Here is a 23958-nt window from a genome sequence, read left to right on the forward strand (position 1 = left end):
CATCTGTGCTTAAATTTCACAGTTGTTAGAAACATGACAATTATATATACTTCATCTGAATTCAAATGTTAGTGAAAGTCTTCTGATGCAGATCTAACCAAATAAGAAATAATCTGACCAACAGTATTGCAAAACTTGTTAGAAAAAAGGAAAATAAAACCCTAATACTTGATTACAAAAGCATCTGAAACCACTTTTAATTCAGTATTCAGACAAAAATGCAACTTACTAATATGTGCCGGTTACCCAAGATGTTTTGGGTGTATGCGCTGTGTGTAGATATTTTGCATCATCCTTTATTTAGCTTGCAAACTATCATTTGAAGCTCTTCAGCAGCTGCTGATTATTATGGAGATATATTTCTCTTTTCCGTCCCTACGTTGGCAATGACTGAGAACAGTAGGAAGGCCAGGCACAGAATAGGAGAGGGAACCAGAACGTGCTTTCCATATGAAGCATTCATGTTTTCATTTGGGTCCTTATTTCAGGAGTAGCCTAAGAAGAAAGCTGATGGGCTGAGTAGCAAATAGAAGTAGAAAGACTACTTAAGTTTACTAAACCCCTTTTCTTCTACTCACTCACTCAAAAAAAAAAATTAAATACAGCTGCAAGTGTTGTATTTTTCACACCTGTAATAATTTCTTGATTTACAGCATCTGTTAACTATCTCAAAGAAACTAACTTGAACATTAGTTTTAATCTGCATTATTACATTATAATGAATTATTTCACGTGATCTTGGAATGGTTCTTAAAAGAGATTAAAGATATCATACAGAGGACGCAATTTTGGAGCTTTGATTAGACCAGGGGTCGGCAACCTTTCAGAAGTGGTCGCCGAGTCTTCATTTATTCACTCTGATTTAAGGTTTCATGTGCCAGTAATACATTTTTATCGTTTTTAGAAGGTCTCTTTCTCTAAGTCTATAATATATAACTAAACTATTGTATGTAAAATAAATAAGGTTTTTAAAATGTTTAAGAAGCTTAATTTAAAATTAAATTAAAATGCAGAGCTCCCCTGGACCAGTGGCGAGGATCTGGGCAGTCTGAGTGCCACTGAAAATCAGCTCGCATTGTCGCCTTCGGCACAAGTGCCATAGGTTGCCTACCCCTGGATTAGACATTTGTTCTAATACATAATCCACAGTATAACAAAAATACAAATACTGCTTCTGAAGTTCATGCTACAAATTCGTTCCCCCTCCCTTCTTTTAGCATTACAAAGTCCCATAGAAGTTTAATGAGGGGCTCCATATGTGTTTATTGTATATTAGTCATGGTTTTGTTATCCTGTTCAGTGTCCCAAGAGCCCTAGTATGCAGGGTGCTATTAATAAATTATATTAAAAGGAGCATTCATTAAGCAGTTGCAAGGACAGTCCAGCTGCATAGTAAGTTGGCATTTTGGTGTCCCTGGCTACCACTTGGCCAATGATGGCCAGAGGATTTACACAAGAAACTCCCATCATCATCCTTAATGAGAGTTACACCCAAATTTCCACTGCCATAATGGGAAAATGTATTCAGGGCTGGTTAAATCTGAGCAGATCCTAGAAGTGCTGAAATGAGAGGTAATGTTGCTCTAAGATCTTTGCTTATGGAGTAACGCCCCTGTTTCTCCTTCCTGATGACTGCTTCCCACCCTATTTTGTCAGCATGAAGGCAAAGAGCTGGAAATGTAAAAGCCTAAGTATTAGCCAACAGGAATGGCAGAAGTGAGTTTTAAACTGTGGTTAATATTTCTGAACAGAGAAATGCGCTCATGCAATGAAAGTGTAGAATAAAGCATACACTGACAAGTGCAACTGCTAATGGAAATGAGTAATGATAATTTGTTCTTACTGGAAAAAAAAGCAAATTCAGCATTAGAAGTTATATTATGCTAACAAATGGAAATTCACACAAGACCTACATGTATGCAGTTCAAAATGCCCATAGCACCAAGAGTCAGGTTTTTCTTTAGTATACCCATTGCCAGCAATAAAATGTGTGTTGAGCTCCAAGGCAGTAAGAGAAGTAAGTCTGCCTTCCTTCCTTTCAGTTAGCTTCAGCATTACTAGGGTTTTCTTCTAAACCATCTTCATACTTATCATCCTCATATTCCACAACATGCTCATCATCATGATCAGACTGAGAGCTTGCCTCCTCCTCTTCCTCCTCCTCACAGGATTGGTGAGACCCTGAGCTTGCCTCCTCCTCTTCCTCCTCCTCACAGGATTGGTGAGACCCTGAGCTTGCCTCCTCCTCTTCCTCCTCCTCACAGGATTGGTCAGACTCTGAGCTTGCTTTCTCCTCTTCCACCTCCCCACAAGATTGGTCATAGTGAGGATTTGCCTTCTCCCCATCACAGGATTCTCTTTCTTGAACTTTATCTTCATTAAGACTACAAAAATGAAGATTTGCATTTATTGATCTTGGGGGGGGAGGGGAATTTTTTTTAAATCGGTTTTAAAGGAATAAAACTCTTGAGTACTCTGGCCCAAATCCTGCCAGTAAGAGTCATAATCTCTTGGGGGAGGGGGGTATTTATTATGGGTAGAGCCCCCTATTTTTCCCAAAAGCAAGACAACATGGAATAGAAACAAACTCGCTCTGCAGCAGCGGCTCCTGTCCCATGAGGTTGAGCCCAGCTGCCTGCTCTGGAAGTTGCAACCTGGTAAACGGGGTTGCAGCACCACTCACACAAATTTGGCCTGGCCATGCCTCCTGACAAAGAGGCAGCCAGGCCAAACCTGAGCAGTGCTGTGACCTTGTGCACCAGGTCGCAATGCTGGAAGGGGGAGCTGAGCCCAGCTTCACAGGACAGGAGCCGCCACTGTGGGGTGGGCTCACATTCTGCAGCCTCATTCCTAGAGGCGGAACCCAACCCCCCCAGGATTTCCACCCCTTCCCTCCCTGTCCCTCTGATGTGGATAAAAAGAAAACATTAAACTCTTGAAAACTAAAACAAAAAATTATAAAATATAAGAATTTCAGGGGCTCTAACAATGGGGAAGAAGGACTCCTCTCTCTACACTGCAGAGCAGCTGCAGTATCCCCCCCCCATGCTGCCTGTGTCCCCATCCTGCAAGAAACAACGGTCCCTGGATCTCAGTAGTGGCAATGTAGGACACATTATAGACCTGGCTGCCCTGAACAGCTGTGCAGAGTTGGCAAAGAAATATATTTTATCCAAGCATGTAATGAACATTTGAAAAGTTAACATTTTTTAAATATTAATTTTTATACAAAACACCCCAACAACATTCTACCCAAAAAAACCCTCTCCCTAGCAACCTGCCAGGATTTCTGGCAAAGGTTCAGAAATAAAAATTAAACGGGGAGAAAAAGCAATGTATTTTTTTAAAAATGTGCATTGAGTTATATACCCCGTGTTAAAATATTGAAGAGGATATTGTATTACAAATTTTCTGTGTGAGAGTATCATTTTCATTGTCTTTTGTGAATTAAACTTTTTATAGAAACACTGACAAAATGAGAATTATATGCAGCCAAATAGTTACCTCCAAAATACAAATAATTTTGTCTTCTAAAACTAAAACAAAACTTGCTATTACTAGTTGTGTAACCACCACAACAAACCACTGATAACTATTACCTTTCTCTGTCTTCAGTGCAGCTTCCAAAGCCTTTAGCATTGGACTGGTCCAGCAATTTAGCAGTTTGACGTTTTTTTGAAAGGAAGTCCTCACAAATCCCCAGTTCTCTCAGTATATCAGAGTAATGCTTTTCTGCTGCTATTCTGGCATTTTTCTATATAAAAAAAATTACAGCATTCTAAAAATTAATGTATTATTAAGGGCCAGATTCCAATACCCTAAATTAGGTTGCATAGTACCTTATGCCAGTTGCTCTCAATCTTTCCGCTTTCAGGAATCTGATTTGTCTTGTGTATCCCAAGTTTCACCTCACTTAAAACTACACTTAGGAACTACTTGCTTTCAAAATCAGACATAAAAATACAAGTGTCACAATACACTATTACTGAAATATTGTTTACTTTCTCATTTTTACCATATAATTATAAAATAAATTAATTTGAATAGAAATATTGTACTTACATTTCAGTGTATGGTAAGTATATAGAGCAGTATAAACAAGTCATTGTCTGTATGAAATTTTAGTTTGTACTGACTTTACTAGTGCTTTTTATGCAGCCTGTTGTAAAAGTAGGCAAATGATGAGGTGATGTACCCCCTGGAAGACCTCTGAGAACCCCCAGTGGTACGCATACCCCTGGTTGAGGACACTGCCCTACACCATCGTAATCCCCTCAAATTCAGCGTGATACTCCGTATGAATATGAAATGGCAGAATTTCTTTTAGAGCACTATTGAAAAGTTCACAGACCTGCGATCCTGCAAGTAAAGCCTGTGTAAGAGGGCTTTGCCCAGGGGAAGGGCACAGAGGTTGGGTGGGATAGAGTCTTCCCTTCCAAACCCACATGCATAGATAGCCCAAGGCAATGGCCCAGACAGGCCTGATTGAAAGATATCACCTGCTGCTATCTCTGTGGGTTTGTGACCCTGTTGAAGTGTGCTGTGCATGGACCCACACCCTCAATATGCCCACATACATCTTTCTCCTGTTATAACATAGCATATTTATATATATATATATATATACACATACATACATACACACACACACACACACACACACCCCTCTACCCCGATATAACGCTGTCCTTGGGAGCCAAAAATTCTTACCGCGTTATAGATGCAACCATGTTATATTGAGCTTGCTTTGATCCGCCGGAGTGCCCAGCCCTGCCCCCCTGGAGCACTGCTTTACCGCGTTATATCCGAATCCATGTTATATCGGGTCGCGTTATATCGGGGTAGAGGTGTATATAACAATGTAACATATTCCATAGCTGTGAGGAACCTCTGCTGCCTAACCCTCTTTGCAGCAGAAACATGCTGTTTCTGCTGTATTTGGAATTTTTCATGCCATCATAAATGGGGCAGAGATGTAAGATTTGCTCCTCAGTGTCAAGATTACACTGCGAATGTTCTGTAATGTACTGTAGGGTTATGGGGTAACATTACAAACAGGATTAAATTACCAAGCACCATTATATTCCGAACTCCTTGTTTGGCAGTATTACTCATACACTCCACAAAGGACAGAGCAACACCACTAGCCAATGACAATTCCATTTGGGACAGAGGCTTGAGTGTGGTACATATAAGTACGTCAAATCCTCGTGCCATTTAGGCTGGACAATAATCTATTAGGATGGAGTTTATTTGTATGGTGAGATAGGAGTGAGGAAAATAGGCTTTAGTTCATACAAGTGGAAAAAGCCCCCACACTCATTGCTTCTTCAGGCCTCCAGAGATTATTTTAAGTTCCAAGCGATCATTTAATTGCTGTATATTTGTATTACTAGTTTTAATAGTAGTAGTTTCCCTTCAAACAAACCTTATGAAACATCCTATCAGTACTGTTGGCTAGCTCTTACTGTGATGCCTCCAGCATAATACACTTATCTGTTCTAATGATGGTCAGGTCTGTTTCATAAGTTGTTCATGGCAAGGGAAAGCTATTAAGCAGTAAATAGACCTCATTTAGACCTGAATTAGTTCTGGGACAGGACCCTTAATCAACAACCCCCTTAATCAACTTAGAGATAAAGTTGTTCGTGTGCATTTCCTATAAATGTGATCATTAAAAATCCAGGAAGTCAGTTAAGCCCAGATACACCTCCACATCAACCTCAACTTACATGCCTCACAATGCATCACAATGTTCAAAGACACACAAAGAGCCTTCACTCCACAGACACACACACCTCAACTCCAGTCCATGGGTAAACACTTCTTTCCTTTTAAATAAAGTGTTGTTAGTGAGACATCTTCCCAAGACACAAACCCTTAAAGGCAAGGAAATGCCAATTTACAAGATACCTCTTAACTGTGACCTAATGGCCATACAGCCCATTTTCATTGACAGTGACAAACTCTGCACTGCCACAGAGAACACCCTTCTGCCTCTAAGAGAAGGAAATCACTATACACCACATTAATAATGCAAAACCTTAGTTACAATCTCAGTCCCATTACCGAATATTCAGCATTCACGTTCATGTGCAGGTTAAGTGCAAAGCATGTTATGTGTTTGTGGGAAAATAATGAAGTCATAATTACACAGTATCCTTTCTTCACCTCATATGCAAGCCAAAACGGAGGGGGGAAAAAAATGTATAGTTAGAAGATGGCCCACACCCCTCTAAGCAGGCAGGCAGCAGTGAGTGTTGGGCCGCAATGCATGGTCATATAATTTTATTTTCATGGGGACAGATACCAGGCAGAGTTTTATAGTCAGAGGGGAATTGACATGCCTGCCTACAAAAGTTTTCAGACATCCTCTAAAAAATATTCAGCACTGACACTGGCATTGATTGGGCAATATTCGGAGATGAGTTTAATTAAGGAGTGAGAGCAAGGTAGGAAGACAACCTGAGTGGCTCTTTCCAAAAGCAATGGCCTCTGGTTTACTCTTTCTTCCATTTCTTCCCGCTCCCGCAGATACTCTTGCATTCTTTGCTTCTCATGTTTCCTATTATAAATATAGCATGACACAGAAATTAAATTGATTGTCTTTAGTTATTATTTAGAGAAGTGGTAGCAGAAAGATCAGGCTATGCTACAAGATGCAACTTCCTAGAATAACTGCAAATTACATTGCTTGTGACAGACAGAACATCATGCTGTTGTTTTTAAAGTCAAAATTTATGTATTTTACATTGGTTATGCGCCAGGTTAATTGCCTCAAGTTCTTTTACCACAGCAACCATGTACCTTTGACAGTGGAAAAACTAAAGAACATTTAAATGTAGTTTTTTGATGTAGTCAATTTGGAAAAACAGGTAGATGTCCTTACAAATGAGTTTAAAAGCACAACTTCAGGGCTCTAACTTGTGCACATTTCATACATTTTAGGATTTTCAACTTATATTGAACTTCCTTTAATTGCTGCATTCTCATTTTGATAGCAATCCCATATAATTGTTTTTCTAAGAAAAGTTAAGAGACTGGAGGCTTTTGGAAGAGCTGGGGAAGTTAGAATATACCATGGAAGACTGGTACTTTAAGAAGTGTTAAAATCTCTTACCAAATGTTTCAACTACTGAGAGTCCCACATCTTTCTTTTTTGTTTTGGTCTTAACATTTTAATTTATCTTTCAAAAACAGAAAAAGTCTAGGTGCCTTCCATTTTTAGTTGCAGAGCAGACATCTTTCCCATGTCATTTTAAAAGCATCCTGCATATCTACAGAACTGTATAAACAACCACCTGTTAATGCTGCTATCATCTCCTCCATGTAATAATAATAATAATACTTAACATAGATGACTAAAGATGTGCAACAATCTCAAAGTACACTGCAAATATTAATGAATATTCATTCATTCACCCTGCAAGAAAAAACTGTTCATCATTTTACAGAAGGGGAAACCAAAATCTAGAATTAAAAGTCACATGCCCAAGGTCACGCAGCAGCTTTGGACTAGAATCCACCTCTCCTGAATCCCAGTCCTATCCTCTAACCTCTAAGTTATAGCACCTTTTATAAGGACCCTTCCCCCCCACAGTACTCTGATTCACAATCCATTAGAAAAAGGTCTCTGGCCTTGTCGCTGCCCACTCTCCTATGCCTGCTCTACAAAGAAACACAACTGCTGCCTCCCCCATGCCTGATTCCTGAGTCCCATGCGCCTCCTGTTAAGCTATGGATACACATATCAGAGTCATGTAATACATCTGCCCCACTTCCTGCTCTCATTAGATTTGACTCCCAAATCAGAGTAAAAAAAGATATTTGCTCAGCAATCAGGAAGCAGAAGACACCTAATACACCTCTACCTCGATACAACGCTGTCCTCGGGAGCCAAAAAAATCTTATCGCGTTATAGGTGAAACCGTGTTATATCAAACTTGCTTTGATCCGCCGGAGTGAGCAGCCCCACCCCCCGGTGCGCTGTTTTACTGCGTTATATCCGAATTCGTGTTCCATCGGGTCGTGTTACATCGGGGTAGAGGTGTATAAAAACATAAATATAAGTTAAATTTAAAAAAATAAAGAGAAAACATGGTTGTCTTTTTCCTTAGCAATTTGAAAGCTGTAAGAGTGGAGTTAAAGCTGGAACTGTACTATCTACATGTTAATTTAACTGTGTTTATTAGTGAGAACTCCTATTTCCCTCTTCAGATTATATGCAGGTTTAAAAACAAGCCTGCCCTGTTATTTGTGGTATAACAATTTAAGGAACTGCATATAAACCTGAATTCATCAAAAGGGACACCAGTTCTCAATTCCCGATTGATCAAAATATTGTATTTGTTCATACACTTTTCTAGCTAGAATTGTTGACAATATATGAATAGTTACATTAACATTATATTACTACTGGATTGTATGTTAAACATACAACTTGCATCTAGAGGTTCAGGATTTTGGGGATATAGCAGAATACCTGATTATTTTTAATTTGGATTTAGACATCCGAGCTAGGCTCTGATGTGGGTCATTGGCCTCAGCCCGGGTTGTTATAAGTTTTTGCAGTTTTTTCACTCTTTGTTTCTGCTTTGCTCTGATCCTTTTTTGCTCTTCTTCCAGCTTTCTCTTTTCCTCAAGTGATTTCCTGAGTGGAAAAATAAACTAAGACTGAATTAATTTTAATCTAGAGAGAACATAAGGAAGGCTCTGTGAAAGGCAATTCAACAGAGAAGAGGAGGGAGAAAACAAGGGTGGGACAAGACAAGGGAATATTTATGTTTCATTTGAGAAGTGGGGGCTTCAGGTATATATTGGGAACCAATAGGCTGTTATAGTACTTTTCCTCAAATGTCTGTATGGGAAAAGAAAGTGTATTACAGCAGCTAGAAAACATCATCAAAAGATGAAAATAACAACTAGCGGTAATGAAAAAAATACGGAATTAAATATTTGGTGGCATAAACTAGCAGTCTGTTTTCTCAAGGATTTATAAAGTAACTAGTACTGTATGCAACATACTACAGAACTATTCACCTTATAGCTTGTATTCGTCTTTTGGTAGACTCTGTGATTCTTGGAGATTTAGATTCCTCACGTCCCAAGGGAGATGAATTTGCACTTGAACACCTCATTCGAGGTTTGCATCTTGGGGAGGCGTATGGCCAGCGTGTTTCTTTTAATGTTTCTTCATCTGTTTGAATGTCCTGCAGAATCTTCCCTTTGTTGGATGGGATACGTGGAGTACGAAGATTGAAAGGTTCACAAACTGTGATATGTTTCACATGTTTCTGTTTTAGGAGCCTATTCTGGAATTTTTGATGTAGTGTTTCAAAGTCTGGAACCCTAGATTTGATCCTTGGTTTATGCTCCAGTTCTTCTTTTTGTTTCCTCTGTTTATTGATAGTTCTACTAGCCAGTCTGCTGTTGGGAAGAGAAGAATTACGTAGCAACTCTTCAGCTCTCATTTGGATCCTAATTTCTCTATAGAGCTCTTCTTCTTTTAACTTATCATTAATGGCTGGACTGTAAACAGATTTAGGGACAGGTTTTGCTTGGAATAATTTTGTTTTTTTTTCAGACAATGAATGGTCTTTTAATTGCATTTTCCTAATTTCTTTCCTTTGCTCCTCCCTCTTGATAAACTGAAATGGTCTCTGAGAGGCCAAAAGAATATCTTTGCTTCTCTCTTTCACAAACTTCCTGCGTTCTTCATTTCTTTCCATTATTTCATGATAGAGCGGAAGGAAGACAGAAGCAGGCACAGGATTGGCTCTGAATTTCTTTTGACACTCTGCTTCTTCCTCTAGATGTTTCTTCAATAAATTATTTTCCATTTCTATTTGTGACTTTGATTTGACATTTTGTTGTTTTTTCTTAGCTTCTCGAATAGTCATCTGGAAAGGCTTAGGCACAGTGACCTTTGGTGACCACTCTTTCTGCTTCTTCCCCATCATTCTGAATGTTGGTGAATTTGGTAAGCTACGTTTAGTGTGATAGACATAGTCCTCCACAGAAAACCCATCCCACATTTTTTCGATCTGCTCTTTAGCAAATGTCAGTGACTCAGTTTCACTACCATTTTCTTCTTCCAACTCTAATTCTTCATCAGACCCATCAGATAAACTTGAATAGGATAGATCATTTAAGTCGGGCTCAGAAAAAGATTTATGCAAATTCAGAGGCCGAAATGAGCTCTTATCCCATATTGATCTAAAAAAGGAAAAAAGAAGTTTTGGGTGTAACAGGTTTAATCTTGAGACAAAAGCCAACAATAAATCATTCCACTCTTTTTCCCATCTGTAAATTGCAAGGCACTTTACCAAAGATGGCAAGCAGCATTACTCCACTTTTTGGAAGAGTGTGGAGGCTGGGCAGCGTGGGATGGACAGAAACTCGTATTTACTAGGTGTGTGTACAGCACCTAGCATAACAGGCCCTGACCTAGCTGAGGCATTAAGACACTACTACAATTAGTGTTTAAAAAGGAGAAGCCTGTTTTAAGATCAACAACAATAACCAGATGCATCATCTCTGGCTGGGGCTGTTAGTTCAAATACAGTAAAGGCTTTGTTATCTGGCATGTTGGGTGAATGGGGGAGCCGGTAAGTAAAAAATTCCAATTAACTAAGAGGGAGGGAGTTTGGGTGCAGGAGGGGGCTGGGGCACAGGAGGAGGTGCAGGGCGCAGGCTCTGGGAGAGAGAGAGTTTGGGTATGGGAGGGGACTCAGGGCAGCGGGTTCAGGTGCCTGAGGTGAGCAGCGCTCACCTCAGACGGCTCCCCGCGAGCGGTAACATGTCCCGGCTGCTCCTAGGCGAAGGCATGGCTAGGCGGCTCTGTGTACTGCCTTCACCTGCAGGCGCTGCCCCCCGCAGCTCCCATTGGTCATGGTTCCCGGCCAACGGGAGCTGCGGAACCAGCGCTCGAGGCAGGGGCAACACATGGAGCCCCCATGGCCCTTCCTCCGCCTAGGAGCAGCAGGGACATGTCGCCACTTCCAGGGAGCCACGCGGAGCCAGGTAGGGAGCCTGCCAGCCCTGCGCTAACCAGACTATAAACTAGACTTTCAATGAAGATCAGAAATGCTGGTTTATAGAGCTTTCTGGTTGGTAAAGTGCCGGGTAACACAGCTTTTACTGTACATCGAAAACAGCTTAGGACAAGGGTCATTAAGATATTTAGTAGTGATCTACAACAATCAGGAGATCATTTTATTACAAGATTTTGGGTCTATCTACTCTACAAGAAGCCCAAATAAGGGGCATCCATTTTAGTCAGTTTTTGCCAGGGCAGAAGACATGGTTCTAGAGAAGAATGTTTTAGCCAGGCACTAGAAGTCTGTACTGAACTGTTTTAACAAAGTAGCAAGTTTCTTTTCACATTGTGTATCCGGCCACAGGCAATATTTCATTCCAAAATGTATTATAGAAGAGATACTGTAAACAGCATTGTTAATAGCGGGGTGTGGTGGTGGGGGAAACAGTGTTCAGTGGGCTGGAGGGCAGGGAGTGAGCGCCACCCAGCCCCGCCCCTAACTCTCCTCCAGGCCCATCCCCAGCCACGGTTTCGGCTCCCGTCCCCACACCTGGTCCCATCCCCAGCCTCAGCACAGCTCTGCACCTGGCTGCGGGCCCAGCAGCTGGTTCCTACTGAAACTCGTCTGTTGTTCTGTTTCCAGACCTGGCCACGGGTCCACCTCCTAGCCCTGGCCCCCTTATCACGTCCACGACCCTTCCCACCCCTGCCCCAGGAGTCACGGCCCCTGCTTCCAGCCGGAGAGGCAGGGGCGGAGGGAGGGGCAGCTGGACAGAGGTTAGGAAGGTTGCTACCCTGAAAATTTTGGGTACCACTGCTGTAAAACAAACAAGTCCTCCATCCAGAGCCTGCATGTGGTTTAAATATTCAAGATTAATATAACATATGGCTGTGCTTGCACATACAGAAGGGATATCACTTGAAAGGCAAGAATAATATTTGATAGAATTTGGTTCTTATTTCCTAAGAGACAGAATTGGAGGAGAAACATGATGGCTAGACAGAGGAATGGGAGTCAGTATTCACTGTGTGCCCTTGGACAAGTCACTTTAACCTCAGGTCCTCATCTATAGAATAGGGATAATGTCTACCCTGCTAAAGGAAGTTGTGAGGCTTACTTAATACTTGCAAAGTGTTTTAAGATCTTTGGATGAATGATGATCTGTCATTCTTACTGCATGGCCTTGAGGGAGTCACTTATACCTTGATTTTCAGATGTAAATTCAATGGAAGCTAAGGGTATTCAGCACCTTTGAAAATTAGGTCATTAGATTTTCTGTGCCTGAAATCCACGTGTGGAATGAGCATAGTAATACTTCCCTTCAAAAGAGTGCAATGTTCATTAATATTTCCAACGTGCTTTGAGGTCATCTGGGTGTGTATTTCACTTAATCAGATCCCTGCCATTAAAGGGACCTTGGGCATTGATGCACTTTGGTCCCCCCTGTTCTTTGCCTGTGGCTCACAATACTTTAATCTCCTGAGGATTGTAATACTTTGGTCTAATTCTGGTTGTTGCTCGTAGTGTCTGGGTGGTATTAGTGGCCTGGCATATTCAGGAGATCAGACTAAATGAGCTGGTAGTCCCTTCTGGCCATGAACTCTATGACTCAGATTAAAAGCAATACAGAAGCAGAGATAATTATTACACTTACCTATAACACAAACTAGGAGCAGCATCCTTATTGTCCAGGGGCTGTACTCCTTTCAAATGCAGCTTATTCTGATACATGTTTTCCAGTTTTGCCATTGTCTCCAGGTGGGCATTCTTCAGCTCTTCCAGCTTCAAGTAATATTCCTGATTTGAGTGGCACATTTTGGGAAAGTCTATCCAGTCCTCGCAATCCCCACTTAGAGTGGGGCTTTGCTGTCTCTCAGTATTATAGTCCAAGTCAAAATCATCCTAAAAAATAAGGAATTGTATTATTTTCCTTCTAAACATAAGAAAAGAGTTAGTGGCCAGCAAGCAGTTTGCTTAGGTAACAGGTGCTGCATTACTCAACAGACACAGCTCAATGTTTTAAGCATTGGCCTGCTAAACCCAGGGTTGTGAGTTCAACCCTTAAGGGGGCCACTTAGGGATCTGGGCAAAATCAGTACTTGGCCCTAATAGTGAAGGCAGGGGGCTGGGCTCGATGACCTTTTGGGGTCCCTTCCAGCTCTAGGAGATAGGTATATTTTTATTTTTTTATTATTTTACTTCCCCCAAAGTGAGGAACAGCTTCAAACTTTTGTGCCTAAATAGCCTCAGAATCATATGCTGAGTGCTGTGAAGTGTTGTCCCAAGACAGTTATGCAGTCAGTAGCTTTTGTATAGCTTCCTCATCTTTCCTGCCCCTTGAAAATATTTTGAACCCTAATCTATAGCACATTTTATTAAGACAAGATGTTACATGTTTAAATCTTCTCTGCACTAGCCCAGGAAACAATTCTGGCTCTCTTCTAGTCAGAAAAAGTCATTGACCATAGTTCTGAGATAAAGATGCCAACACCATTTCTCTAGATGGCATAGACAGGGGCTGTGTGTTTCAGACAGAGATGGGCAAAAGCAGGCCTAACATAAAATGAAGAAGCCTGGAAGAACTGTAGTCACCATTAAAGTCTTTAGAGTTGCTGTTGGCAGATAGCTAATATTAATACAGTATTTTCAGTACTAACTATTAAGTGGCATTGATCAGGGAAAAGGTAAAAATGTACATGTTTTGAAGTGAGGTCAATAGAAGTCAGACTCTGCGTGTATATATTTCAGAAAAGTCAAAATTACACTTACCGGTAATTTTTTCATAGAATCATAGAATATCAGGGTTGGAAGGGACCTCAGGAGGTCATCTAGTCAAAGCAGGACCAATCCCCAACTAAATCGTCCCAGCCAGGGATTTGTCAAGCCTGACCTTAAAAACCTCTAAGGAAGGGGATTCTACCACCTCCCTAGGTAACCCATTCCAGTGCTTTACCACCCTCCTAGTGAAAACGTTTTTCCTAATATCCAACCTGAACCTCCCCCACTGCAACTTGAGACCATTACTCCTTGTTCAGTCATCTGATACCACTGAGAACAGTCTAGATCCATCCTCTTTGGAACCCCCTTTCAAGTATTTGAAAGCAGCTATCAAATCTCCCCTCACTCTTCTCTTCTGCAGACTAAATCCCTCAGCCTATTCACCTATTGGATACTGCTGTATAAACACAATAGAGTTTTTTGTTTTGTTTTTGTTTTACACAAGAATTCCTCTGGTATAAAACTAAATGCAAAAAGACTAAACAATGCATGAGGAGCCTTACTTTCTATTACCACAAGCATTTTGAAAATAAGTAGCCATCTGACACGAAAAGGTTTAAACCCCCATTTTAACAACATATTATGGAGATCAAATTTTGGAATGGTGGGGCCTACACTAGACTATCAGTTTACATGTTCTTTTACCAACAACTACTTAGGTCCAGATAATCACGTTTTTCATAACACTTTTAAGGTTGTAGGAAGTTGGAGAAAGATGTACAGTAAAAACAGGGTAGTGTATATATTTTAAAAATGTTTTCTGCAATTATTTTCAATGATCCATTGTAAAGTTAAAGGACCCATTTGTTTCTTCATCTGTGAAATGGGAATCACATTTACTCTGCTTTGTAAAGCACTTTAGAGTTCTATCCACAAGTCCTAAGTTTCGGTGGGGTTTTTTGTTTTTGTTTGGTTGGTTGGTTGTTATAGAATCTTAAATTCTAACTGAAAATTCTTGTTTGGCTAGATTTTTAGTTAAGTTTTCATCCCAACATTCTATTTCAAGTTTCATACAGTACAAACGACTTGACACAGACTAATTATACAGTCACAAGGAAGTGAAGCTGCAAGGTGTCCAGATAGAGATTGCCCATGAAAGACCAAGCATAAATACTGCTTAATATTCTACTACTTGCTGGTATCTTTGTTTCTTTTGACCTTGTGTATACAAACGATGGTGATCTCAGCTTTGGATCCATGGAAAGATCCTACATTATTTTCCACTGAGTTGCATATCAACTCCTAAATCCTCTCTTCAGACACTTCTGTGTAAAAAAAAAAAAGCTCATTAAGAGATTTGTGTGGGCACAAGTGATGCAGTACTGCCATCTGGCAACTGTTAGTCTAAATTAGGAGATACCACATTGTGTGCTTACTACGCTGTCAATAACAGATTTTTAGAAACACTTGCTTCAAAGTCTGTATTTATTGTAAATATAAAGGACAAGTTAATCAGCCACTATGGCAATGCACACAACTTGGCTATTAAAATTAACTCTACATTAACCTATCCTTTTGCAAGGGAACTCTGGATGATTTTTGGCATTTGGCTTGCCTGATTTTAATCAGTGATGAATGAACCATTGTACAACGTTGCTGCCTCAACAGAACATCTTTTGGAGCTTCGGGTACAAGGCTGCCACTTGATGGGCCTACAATTGAGGTGGTTTGTTTGTCCAAGACAGCTGGGCACAGTAGACAAGGTTTGCTAAGCTGCCTGCTATGGAAACAGCTGAGGCATTTGGGGGTGGGGGGGAGCTGTGAGTGGCACAGAATGTTTGTCCAAGGTTCCCTGCTGAACTATGTCTTTTTATTTTTTTAATTTACACTTCACTTCTCCGCTCTCCACAGTTCACATGATTGCCTTTTTTTGTGATTCGGTGAACGTGTGCTGGTAGGGAGAGTCACAGGCACAATACACTGCTTGACCAGAAGAGCGAGCTATAAGGATTTTTTAAGAAGAGACAGCCAAATGCAAATTGCAAGAGTTCATAATCTGCATCAATACAAAAAAGGACAAATATTTTTCTTTGAATTAACAGAGACATCGCTACCAGCCTGGAAACAGCTTAGCTGTGCTCCCTTAATGCCTCCCATGAATCAACGACAACTTGTCCTACTTCCTAGCAACTTGTCCTAGAAATCTCTGTCAGAATTCCCTGTTTCTGACCACTCCAATTCCACACATTCAGATGCCTCCTCATTTTATCTTTCATGCTTTCTCTGATCTTCAGGAAACTTGTCTGACTTCTCTGCTACTCTTGGTCCTCTCTTTTCTTCTTCCTCCAAACTCCCTGCAGCTCCGTCATCTCCTCTACTCTTGATTCCTTTGATTTTCTTTCATCATCCTGTTCATCTCCCTCATTCTCAAACTTGGCTGTCTACCTGCATTTACTATTTCCACACTTGCTCCTGTAATGCCTAATGCCACTGGGAGAAAATCTGAGGAGCTGGACTACACCAACATCCTCTACTAAGTTGATTCTCTTCTTTCTTTCTAAAGCTTTTCTCCTCCTCCAGGGTCAACTCTTGTCAATTCCTTTCTATCTTCTGTCCTTGAATTTATTTCCCATTTCCCCTTCTCTTCTGCATTGTTCTCTACCTAGGAACTTGCATTCTTCCTCTTTTAATCCATCCAGAACATTTCAGCTAAAATCACTCAGTTCATCAGTCACAGAAGCATGGAAACGTAGGGCTGGAAGGGACCTCAAGAGGCCATCTAGTCCAGTCCCCTTTTCTGAGGTAGGACCAAGTAAACCTAGACCATCCCTCACAAGAGTTTGTCCAACATATTCTTAAAAACCTCCAATGACAAGGGCTCTACAACCTCCTGTGGAAGCATATTCCAGTGCCTAACTATCCTTGTAGTTAGAAAGCTTTTCTTAATATCTAACCTAAATCTCCCTTGCTGCAGATTAAGCCCTTTAATTCTTGTCCCACTTACAGCAGACATGGAAAACAATTGAACACAGTCCTCTTTATAACAGCCATTAACATATCTGAAGATTTATCAGGTCCCCTCTCAGTCTTCTTTCCTGGTGGTTTTTAATCTTTCCTCACAGGTCAGGTTTTCTAAACATTTTATCATTTTTGTGGCTCTCCCCTAGACTCGCTCCAATTTAGCCACATCTTTCCTAAGGGTGGCACCCAGAACTGGACACAATACTCCAGATGAGGCCTCACCGGTGCTAAGTAGAGCAGGACAATGATCTCCTATTCTCCTTGGTCTTACATATGACATTCCTGTTAATACACCCCAGAATGATAGCAGCCTTCTTTGCAACTGCATCACATTGTTGACTCATATTCAATTTGTGATCCACTGTAACCCCAGATTCTTTTCAGCACTACTACTGCCTAGCCAGTTACTCCCCATTATGTATTTGTGCATTTGATTTTTCTTTCCTAAGTTTAGTACTTGGCACTTGTCTTCATTGAACTTTATGATGTTGCTTTCACACCAAGTCTCTAATTATCAAGATCATTTTGAATTCTAATCCTGTCCTCCAAAGTGCTTGCAAGCCCTCCCAGTTTGGTGTCATTCTCAGATTTCATAAACATACTCTCCATTCCATTATGCAAGTCATTAATGAAAATATTCAACAATACGGGACACAGGATAGACCCCTAGATACACTCTCCCAGTTTGACAGTGCACCACTGATAACTACTCTTTGAGTATGGTCTTTCAACCAGTTATACACTCACCCTTTTAGTAATTTAATACTATTTCCCTAATCTGCCTATAAGAATATCATGTTGGACAGCATCAAAAGCCTTACTAAAAATCAAGATAGATCACATCTACAGCTTTCCCCCTTCCAGTAACCCCGTCAAAGAAAAAAATTAGATTGGTTTGGCATGATTTGCTTCACAAATCCATGTTTATCCATGCTATTATTTATTACCCCATTATCCTCTACATGCTTACAAACTGATGTTTAATAATTTGTTCCGGTATCTTTCCAGATATCAAAGTTAGGCTGACTGGTCTATAATTCCTCTTTGTTCCCCTTTTTAAAGAGATGGGATATGTTTTCCCTTCAGTCATCTGGGACTCACTGTCCTCCATGAGTTCTCAAAGATAATCATTAACGTTTTCGAGTCTGCTTCAGCTAGTTCCTTAAGCACCCTAAGATTAATTTAATCAGGCCATGCTCACTTGAATACATTTAACTTATCTAAATATTCTTTAACCTGTTCGTTCCCTATTTTTGCTTATATTCCTTTCCTCTTGTTAATATGAATAAATTGTGTTATATATCTGGTTCATTAAGCTTTTTAGTAAAGATTGAAGCAAAATAGGCATTAAACATCTCAGCCTTCTTGATATCATCCATTACTAGATTTCTTCCCCACCTAAATAGCAAACCTACATTTTCCATTGTCTTTCTCTTGCTCCTAATATATTTATAGAACCTCTTTTATGTCAATTGCTAGGTGTACCTCATTTTGTGCCTTATCCTTTCTGATTTTGTGCCTACTTGTTCGTACTCATCCTTAGTAATCTGTCTCCATTTTTGTAGAATTCCTTTTTACTCCATGTCCTTGAACCCCTTCCATTAGTGTCTAGTGTGTTAGTGCATCACATTCAAGGTCTTTGTTCTGACTCTCATGATACTACATAATCTTACCCACACCTACTCCTATTTCTACCTCTCAATATCCACATCTCCTCTTGCTTTAAAGCTTTCCCTCCATTCTTGCCTTCAGACCTTTCAACATCTTTTCCCTAAACTTGCAACCATATCCCACTTCCTGCCCATCTTTAAAACCCATTTCTTACAGGAGGAATCCTTCCTTTCTTCTCATCGATAATCTCCTTATCATCTCTTACAGTTCTCATAGCATTTTGTTTTTAAAAAGCAGATTGGGAACGTAGCTGTCATTATATAGAAGAAATTACTTCTCATACAAGATAGGAAAATACTTTAAAACTAAGAGACAAAACTTACATTACTTTTGGTTTTAAAACCTCACTTGAAGACAGCATTAAAAATACACCATTAATCCAGAGGCTAATCTTCAGAAGATCATCTTGCCCTACTTAAAATATAAATCCTTTCCCCTCCAATGTTTTGTTCCTTACTTACAGTTGCCACGAGAATGTTATAGCAACATATTGGGGGTCAAATAAACAGACTGGCAGCGGCCTTGGGGAACTTTCAACTTCCTCTGCAGCATGGGATGCAAGTTTCCTGCCAGGATCATCTGGGTACAGCTCTCAATCAATTTCCTGCCATTCCAGGGGCCTCAGGCATTAGTGTACCTTGGTTCCTCCTATTCTCTGCCTTGCCTGAAAGCTGAAATACCTTAGCCTAATTTTGGTTGCGGGGTTTAGCATGCAGGGTGGCACTGGTGGCATATGATACACTGGTGGTCAGATCAGATGATCTGCTGACCCTTTCTGACAAAGAGCAGCCATCTCTACACTAAACTCTGGTTTTCCTAGCAGGTCTATATGCCTCCACGGGAGTTGATGAAACATAAAGCACAGCATCAGAGCCACGAAGAGGTTAGTACCTGCCAGGTCTGAATGCCAGCATTTCCACGTTTTCTAATTCATCGCCTCCCTTACACAACAGATACGCGAAGATACAGGAAGTGTTAGTAGTGGCCAGATGCTCACAGACAGACTGTGCAGCTTTGCACTCCCAGGTTAGCTGCTGAGCCCCAGTGATATGCTCGGCGCTGTACAGAACCCATCCCACAGCGGGCCCCTGCCCAGGGGCGCAGTAACTCGGGGCCCTTGTCAGCTCAGGCAGGAGGGGGGAGGCTCCCCACACAAGGCAGAGGCGAGCGGGATCTCCCTGCCCCCACCGCAGGGACCAGCGGGGCAGGAGACAGCCCGTGCCCGCGCTGCCGAGCCGGCCCCCGGGCGGAGAGGGGCCCCGCAGGCTCCCAGCCGAGCCCCCGCAGTACCTGCTGCTCCGCCGCGGCCGGCGGGCGCCTCTCCCGCTCGTACAGAGCCAGCGGCGCCCTGGTGCGCGGGTTCACGGGCGTCCTGAGGCAGGAGGCGGTGAGGAGCGCAGCTCGGTGCGCCGCGTCCATGGCCCCCGGGCAGGGGCAGGCTCGGCCGCCACCGCCGCCTCCTTCCCCCAGCGCCGGGCTTAGTTACCAGCTACACTCGTTACCTGGGACGCTACGGCGCCTCCGTTGGGACAAACCTGCTCGGGTCGGAGCCCTGAACTACAACCCCTCCCCCTCCTCAGAGCTCACCCGGGGCACGACGGGAAACCCCCGCCCCGCCCCCAGAGCAGGCGGAGGGGGAGCCCCGGAGACGCCTGCCCTGCCCAGGTGTTGCCGGGGTGGCTGTCAAGTCCTGTGCTGTCCCCTGTGAGAGCTGAGCAAGCCTAGTAACCGCGGCCCCCCCATTCTGCGGCTGTTCCCAGGAAGGCTGCCTGCAGCCCCGGGAATGCCCAGGCGGTCTCCCGTCCCATCCAAGTACTAGCGTTCAGTGCAGTAGGGCTCCCGGAGCTTGTGCTGAATCTGCCTATGTCATGCAGGCTGCAAACCCACCAGGCAGAGTGCATCTGGCCCATGGGCCACATGTTTGTCTTAGAGTCCTAGAGTACCTACTTGTGGAAGCTGTCAAACCTTTCACTCCAAGGAGCACATCTTTCTCCTTAGGACCCAATTCCCAAGCTCAGATGTGTCTACATGTAATGTTTTTGGAACCATAGATAACTGACCATTAAATAAAAGGAGTGATGTCAACTTGTTACAGTCAAAATAGTCATCCTAAGGAATTAATATCGGGTGACTCACATGTTATTTAAAGTTGTACAAGGCCATGCAGAAATAAAGTGAATGGGAAAATGCTGCATTGTACAGGTCCTGATTCCCACAAGGTGGAGATGATCGAAGGGTCCAGTTGAGGCCATAGGCAGTTGTGCAAAATAAATAAAGTGTACAAAAAATAGTACATTTTAAATTATTTTAACTCTTACATAAAGATGGACATACTGGGTGAGACCAATGGTTCATCTAGCCCAGTATCCTGTCTTCTAACAGTAACCACTACCAGATGCTTCAAAGGGAATGAACAGAACAGGGCAGTCATCAAAGGATCCATCCCACCACCCAGTCCCAGCATCTGGCAGTCAGAGGCTCAGGATTACCCAGAGCATGGCATTGCATTTCTGCCCAGGTTGGCTAATAGCCATTGATGGACCTATCCTCCATGAACTTACCCAATTCTTTTTTTGAACCCAGTTAGTTTTGGCCTTTTAAAAAACTTATTCCGAACGAGCCCCAGAATAGTATGGCCTTTTAAGGCTACCAGTGTTGTAACTTGCAAAACCCACCCCGTGCGTTAGTGCTAACTGGTGTAGAATATAAGGATGTGCAGCAGGCTGCTAATGCCTCTACTAAAAAAAATTATTAAATATAAACCTGTATGTAGTTGGATTTACCTTATAAAAAGTGTACAAGGCTCCTTTTGAAATCTGTATAGATGCCAATGAAGTGGAAGTATGCATGCACACAGACTAACAAAATGTTACTGGAGTACTAGATATCTTGAATGTCACTAAGGACCAAGGCAAAGGCACTACTGAGCCTTAAAGGATGGCATGGTGGTGCAGTCCCCACTCCATATGCTTGCAATGTGATTGTGCCGGTGCTGGCAATCGAGTCTGATCAGTTAGGGAATGGGCAGAGAAGGTGCTACCCTCTCCATTCCCACAGCTCCCTTGGTTAGAGAGCTAGCAAGAAAGTCTAGTTCTGGCATCCTGCTGGCAGCTTTCATTTAATGTGAACATGGGTAGGGCCAAGCTCTTTCTCTGGAGTGACATTCCCAACGGGGGAAGTTAATTGGCTAAAGGCCACCTGAGTAGCTCTTAAAGCTTCTTTGTGCTATATTGGCTACTAAAACCATATTTGAGGAAGGGGAAATTTGTTTTAATGCTCACTCATAATAGCAACAGGGCAGGAATATGCTGTAGAGGGTTCTAGTTGCACCTTTACCAGCCCCTTACTGCTGAGTTGGAATACCTCATTCTATTCTAAAAGTAGCAGCCTCTTGAGCAGTGATATTGTGAAGATTTTTTAAAGTAAACGTTTTATACTTGATGCATGCAAGGATTTCAACTCATCTCTGGAGGTAGAAGTGGTATGCTAAAACTCCCTGCTCCTTTAAGTCCCCAGTGAACACTCACAAGGAAAAAACCTAATTAAGAATACCCTAAAAAGAACCAGAGGGGTAGCCGTGTTAGTCTGAATCTGTAAAAGCAGCAAGGAGTCTTGTGGCACCTTATAGACTAACAGATGTTTTGGAGCATGAGCTTTCGTGGGTGAATACCCACTTCATCGGATTGCATCCGACGAAGTGGGTATTCACCCACAAAAGCTCATGCCACAAGACTCTTTGCTGCTCCTAAAAAGAACAAAAGTAGTGGATTTGAATGTTGTTTAATTGTTGGAAACACATACTCCTATGGGAATTCTGCACCACTGCACAATGCAGAATTTGTGCAGAATTCCATGTTTCTCCTGCAGAATTGGGGCTGCAGAGCTTCTGGCCACCACTAGGGACTTCTAGACTCTGCAGGCCATGACAGCTATAGAGGCTACATGCTCTCTCTGGCTACCCGACTTGATCCTCATTGTCCTGAAAACAGGAGAGGGCGCAGGAGACATCTCTGGCAAAGGGGGAGGAAGGGCAGGGCAGGGCAGGGCCGCACCACACCACTTCCCCTGGTGGGACAATAAAAAAGCTGGCTGGGTGGGGAGGGGTAAGTATGGACTCTGGGGGATGCAGTAGGTTGTGAGCGTCTGGACTCACCCCACAGCTTGGGTCTAGGAAAGTGGTGCAGGTGTCTGGAGTCTTGGGGCCCCATGCAGGCCCCTGCAACTGGAACTGGATTGTCATAGGGGTTTCTTTAACTCTATTCTTAGGGGAATCTTTTTTGTTCTAGTGTGTATTGACAAGTATTTTGAAATAAATTATCAAAATAATTGAAACTGGAGTGATTCTATTGCTATTGACAAATTAAATATGCAGAATTTTAAAATAGTGTGCACAGAATTTTTAATTTTTTTGGCACAGAATTCCCCGAGGAGTAAACAGCACTAGCGGTACCTGAAAAATTTTAGTCCATTTTCAATTAGCTACAAGAGGATACTCTCTAAGATAGTCATGCTTTTAATATCCTCCACATCTAGGACCAGGGCTGTCCCAAAGGGGGTGCAGGGCCTGGAACACAGGTGCTGAGTTTCTAATCTGCCAGGGAGTGTTCCACCCTCACTCCACTCCTTCCCCACAAGGCCCCAACCCTGCTTTTCCCCTCCCCCGAGCATGCTGTGCCCTCACTCCTCTCCCCTCCACCCCAGTGCCTCCAGATCCCACAAAATATCTAATCCACAGCAGGCAGGAAGCACTGAGAGGGATAGAAAGACTAGCTGAATGATTAGCGAGGACTAAAATCCAGCTACATTATTGTTTTCTTAGAAGAGATTGTACACCAGTTAATACACTGCTGCTATTCAACAGGAGTCAGAAGCATCTTCCTATATCATGCTGCACTACAATAATGTGGGTAATAGTCCATTTGTGTAACTAATTACTACCCCCATCATTTAATAACTATCAAATATGGAAGCTGGCTTAACAATTTACAGTATTTGCTGAATGGGGATATCAGAAACCAAGAATTGATGCTTGGTATATTTATCAACTGTTGAGCACCTACATCAAAAAAGGTGTTAATATCAAGAAGTCTAAGATTGAGCAAAGTCCTGTATAGTCAGTATGGGATTGGTTTTGGCAGCATATTTCCATAAGGTCAAAACATGAAAAATTAGAAAATATCTAAATTGGTATTTACAAGATTAGATCAGCTTTTCAATCCTGTATTAGGCTGTGTTTGGCAGGTTTATTATCAAGATACCATGGCAACTAATGACCAAACACTAGAATGTGGCCCTGAAACTTACTGTTAAAGAATCTCAACTAGTAAGTATTTCCATTTGCAGTTAATGAAGGAAACTTTAGCAATTAAAAGCTAGAAGACATTGTCCTAGGTAGCTGAACTACAATGAAGTTTATTGAAGGGCTGTGGACTGAGAGGAAATACACTTGTATATAGGCATTAATGGATGAAGAGACATTTTCAGAAAGAAATGTACATTTGAAATTATA

At 41.9% G+C, this 23958-nt stretch overlaps 1 protein-coding gene across 6 annotated transcripts; it reads right to left on the reverse strand.

The window, feature by feature from the left end:
• Positions 1-1801: 1801 nt before the first annotated feature.
• On the reverse strand, positions 1802-19909 carry FAM161A (FAM161 centrosomal protein A). 6 transcript variants are annotated; one of them, XM_039528286.1, is made up of 8 exons: positions 19740-19909; positions 12694-12941; positions 9040-10215; positions 8483-8650; positions 6466-6565; positions 3600-3754; positions 2240-2384; positions 1802-2155 (listed from the first exon to the last, which is right to left on the reverse strand). In XM_039528286.1, the coding sequence occupies exons 1-8, from the start codon at positions 19866-19868 to the stop codon at positions 2039-2041; spliced, it is 2238 nt and encodes a 745-aa protein (XP_039384220.1). In that variant the 5' UTR covers positions 19869-19909; the 3' UTR covers positions 1802-2038. The 6 variants fall into 6 exon arrangements, with proteins under 6 accessions (XP_039384220.1, XP_039384218.1, XP_039384217.1 ...); XM_039528284.1 differs by having other exon boundaries at positions 1802-2143; positions 2192-2384; XM_039528283.1 differs by having other exon boundaries at positions 2192-2384.
• Between the last annotated feature and the right edge of the window lie 4049 nt (positions 19910-23958).

Source organism: Mauremys reevesii, linkage group 3 (assembly GCF_016161935.1).
Source record: "Mauremys reevesii isolate NIE-2019 linkage group 3, ASM1616193v1, whole genome shotgun sequence".
Classification (NCBI taxonomy): domain Eukaryota; kingdom Metazoa; phylum Chordata; order Testudines; family Geoemydidae; genus Mauremys; species Mauremys reevesii.

Bases quoted from the DNA above. Each gene is read 5' to 3' on its own strand.
- FAM161A (XM_039528282.1), bottom strand. From the start codon at position 19,868: ATGGACGCGGCGCACCGAGCTGCGCTCCTCACCGCCTCCTGCCTCAGG. The intron at 12,942-19,739 runs GTACTGCGGGGG...CTTATTTTTTAG, and splicing joins CGGCCGCGGCGGAGCAGCAG to GATGATTTTGACTTGGACTA. The intron at 8,651-9,039 runs GTGAATAGTTCT...TTTTCCACTCAG, and splicing joins AGACGAATACAAGCTATAAG to GAAATCACTTGAGGAAAAGA.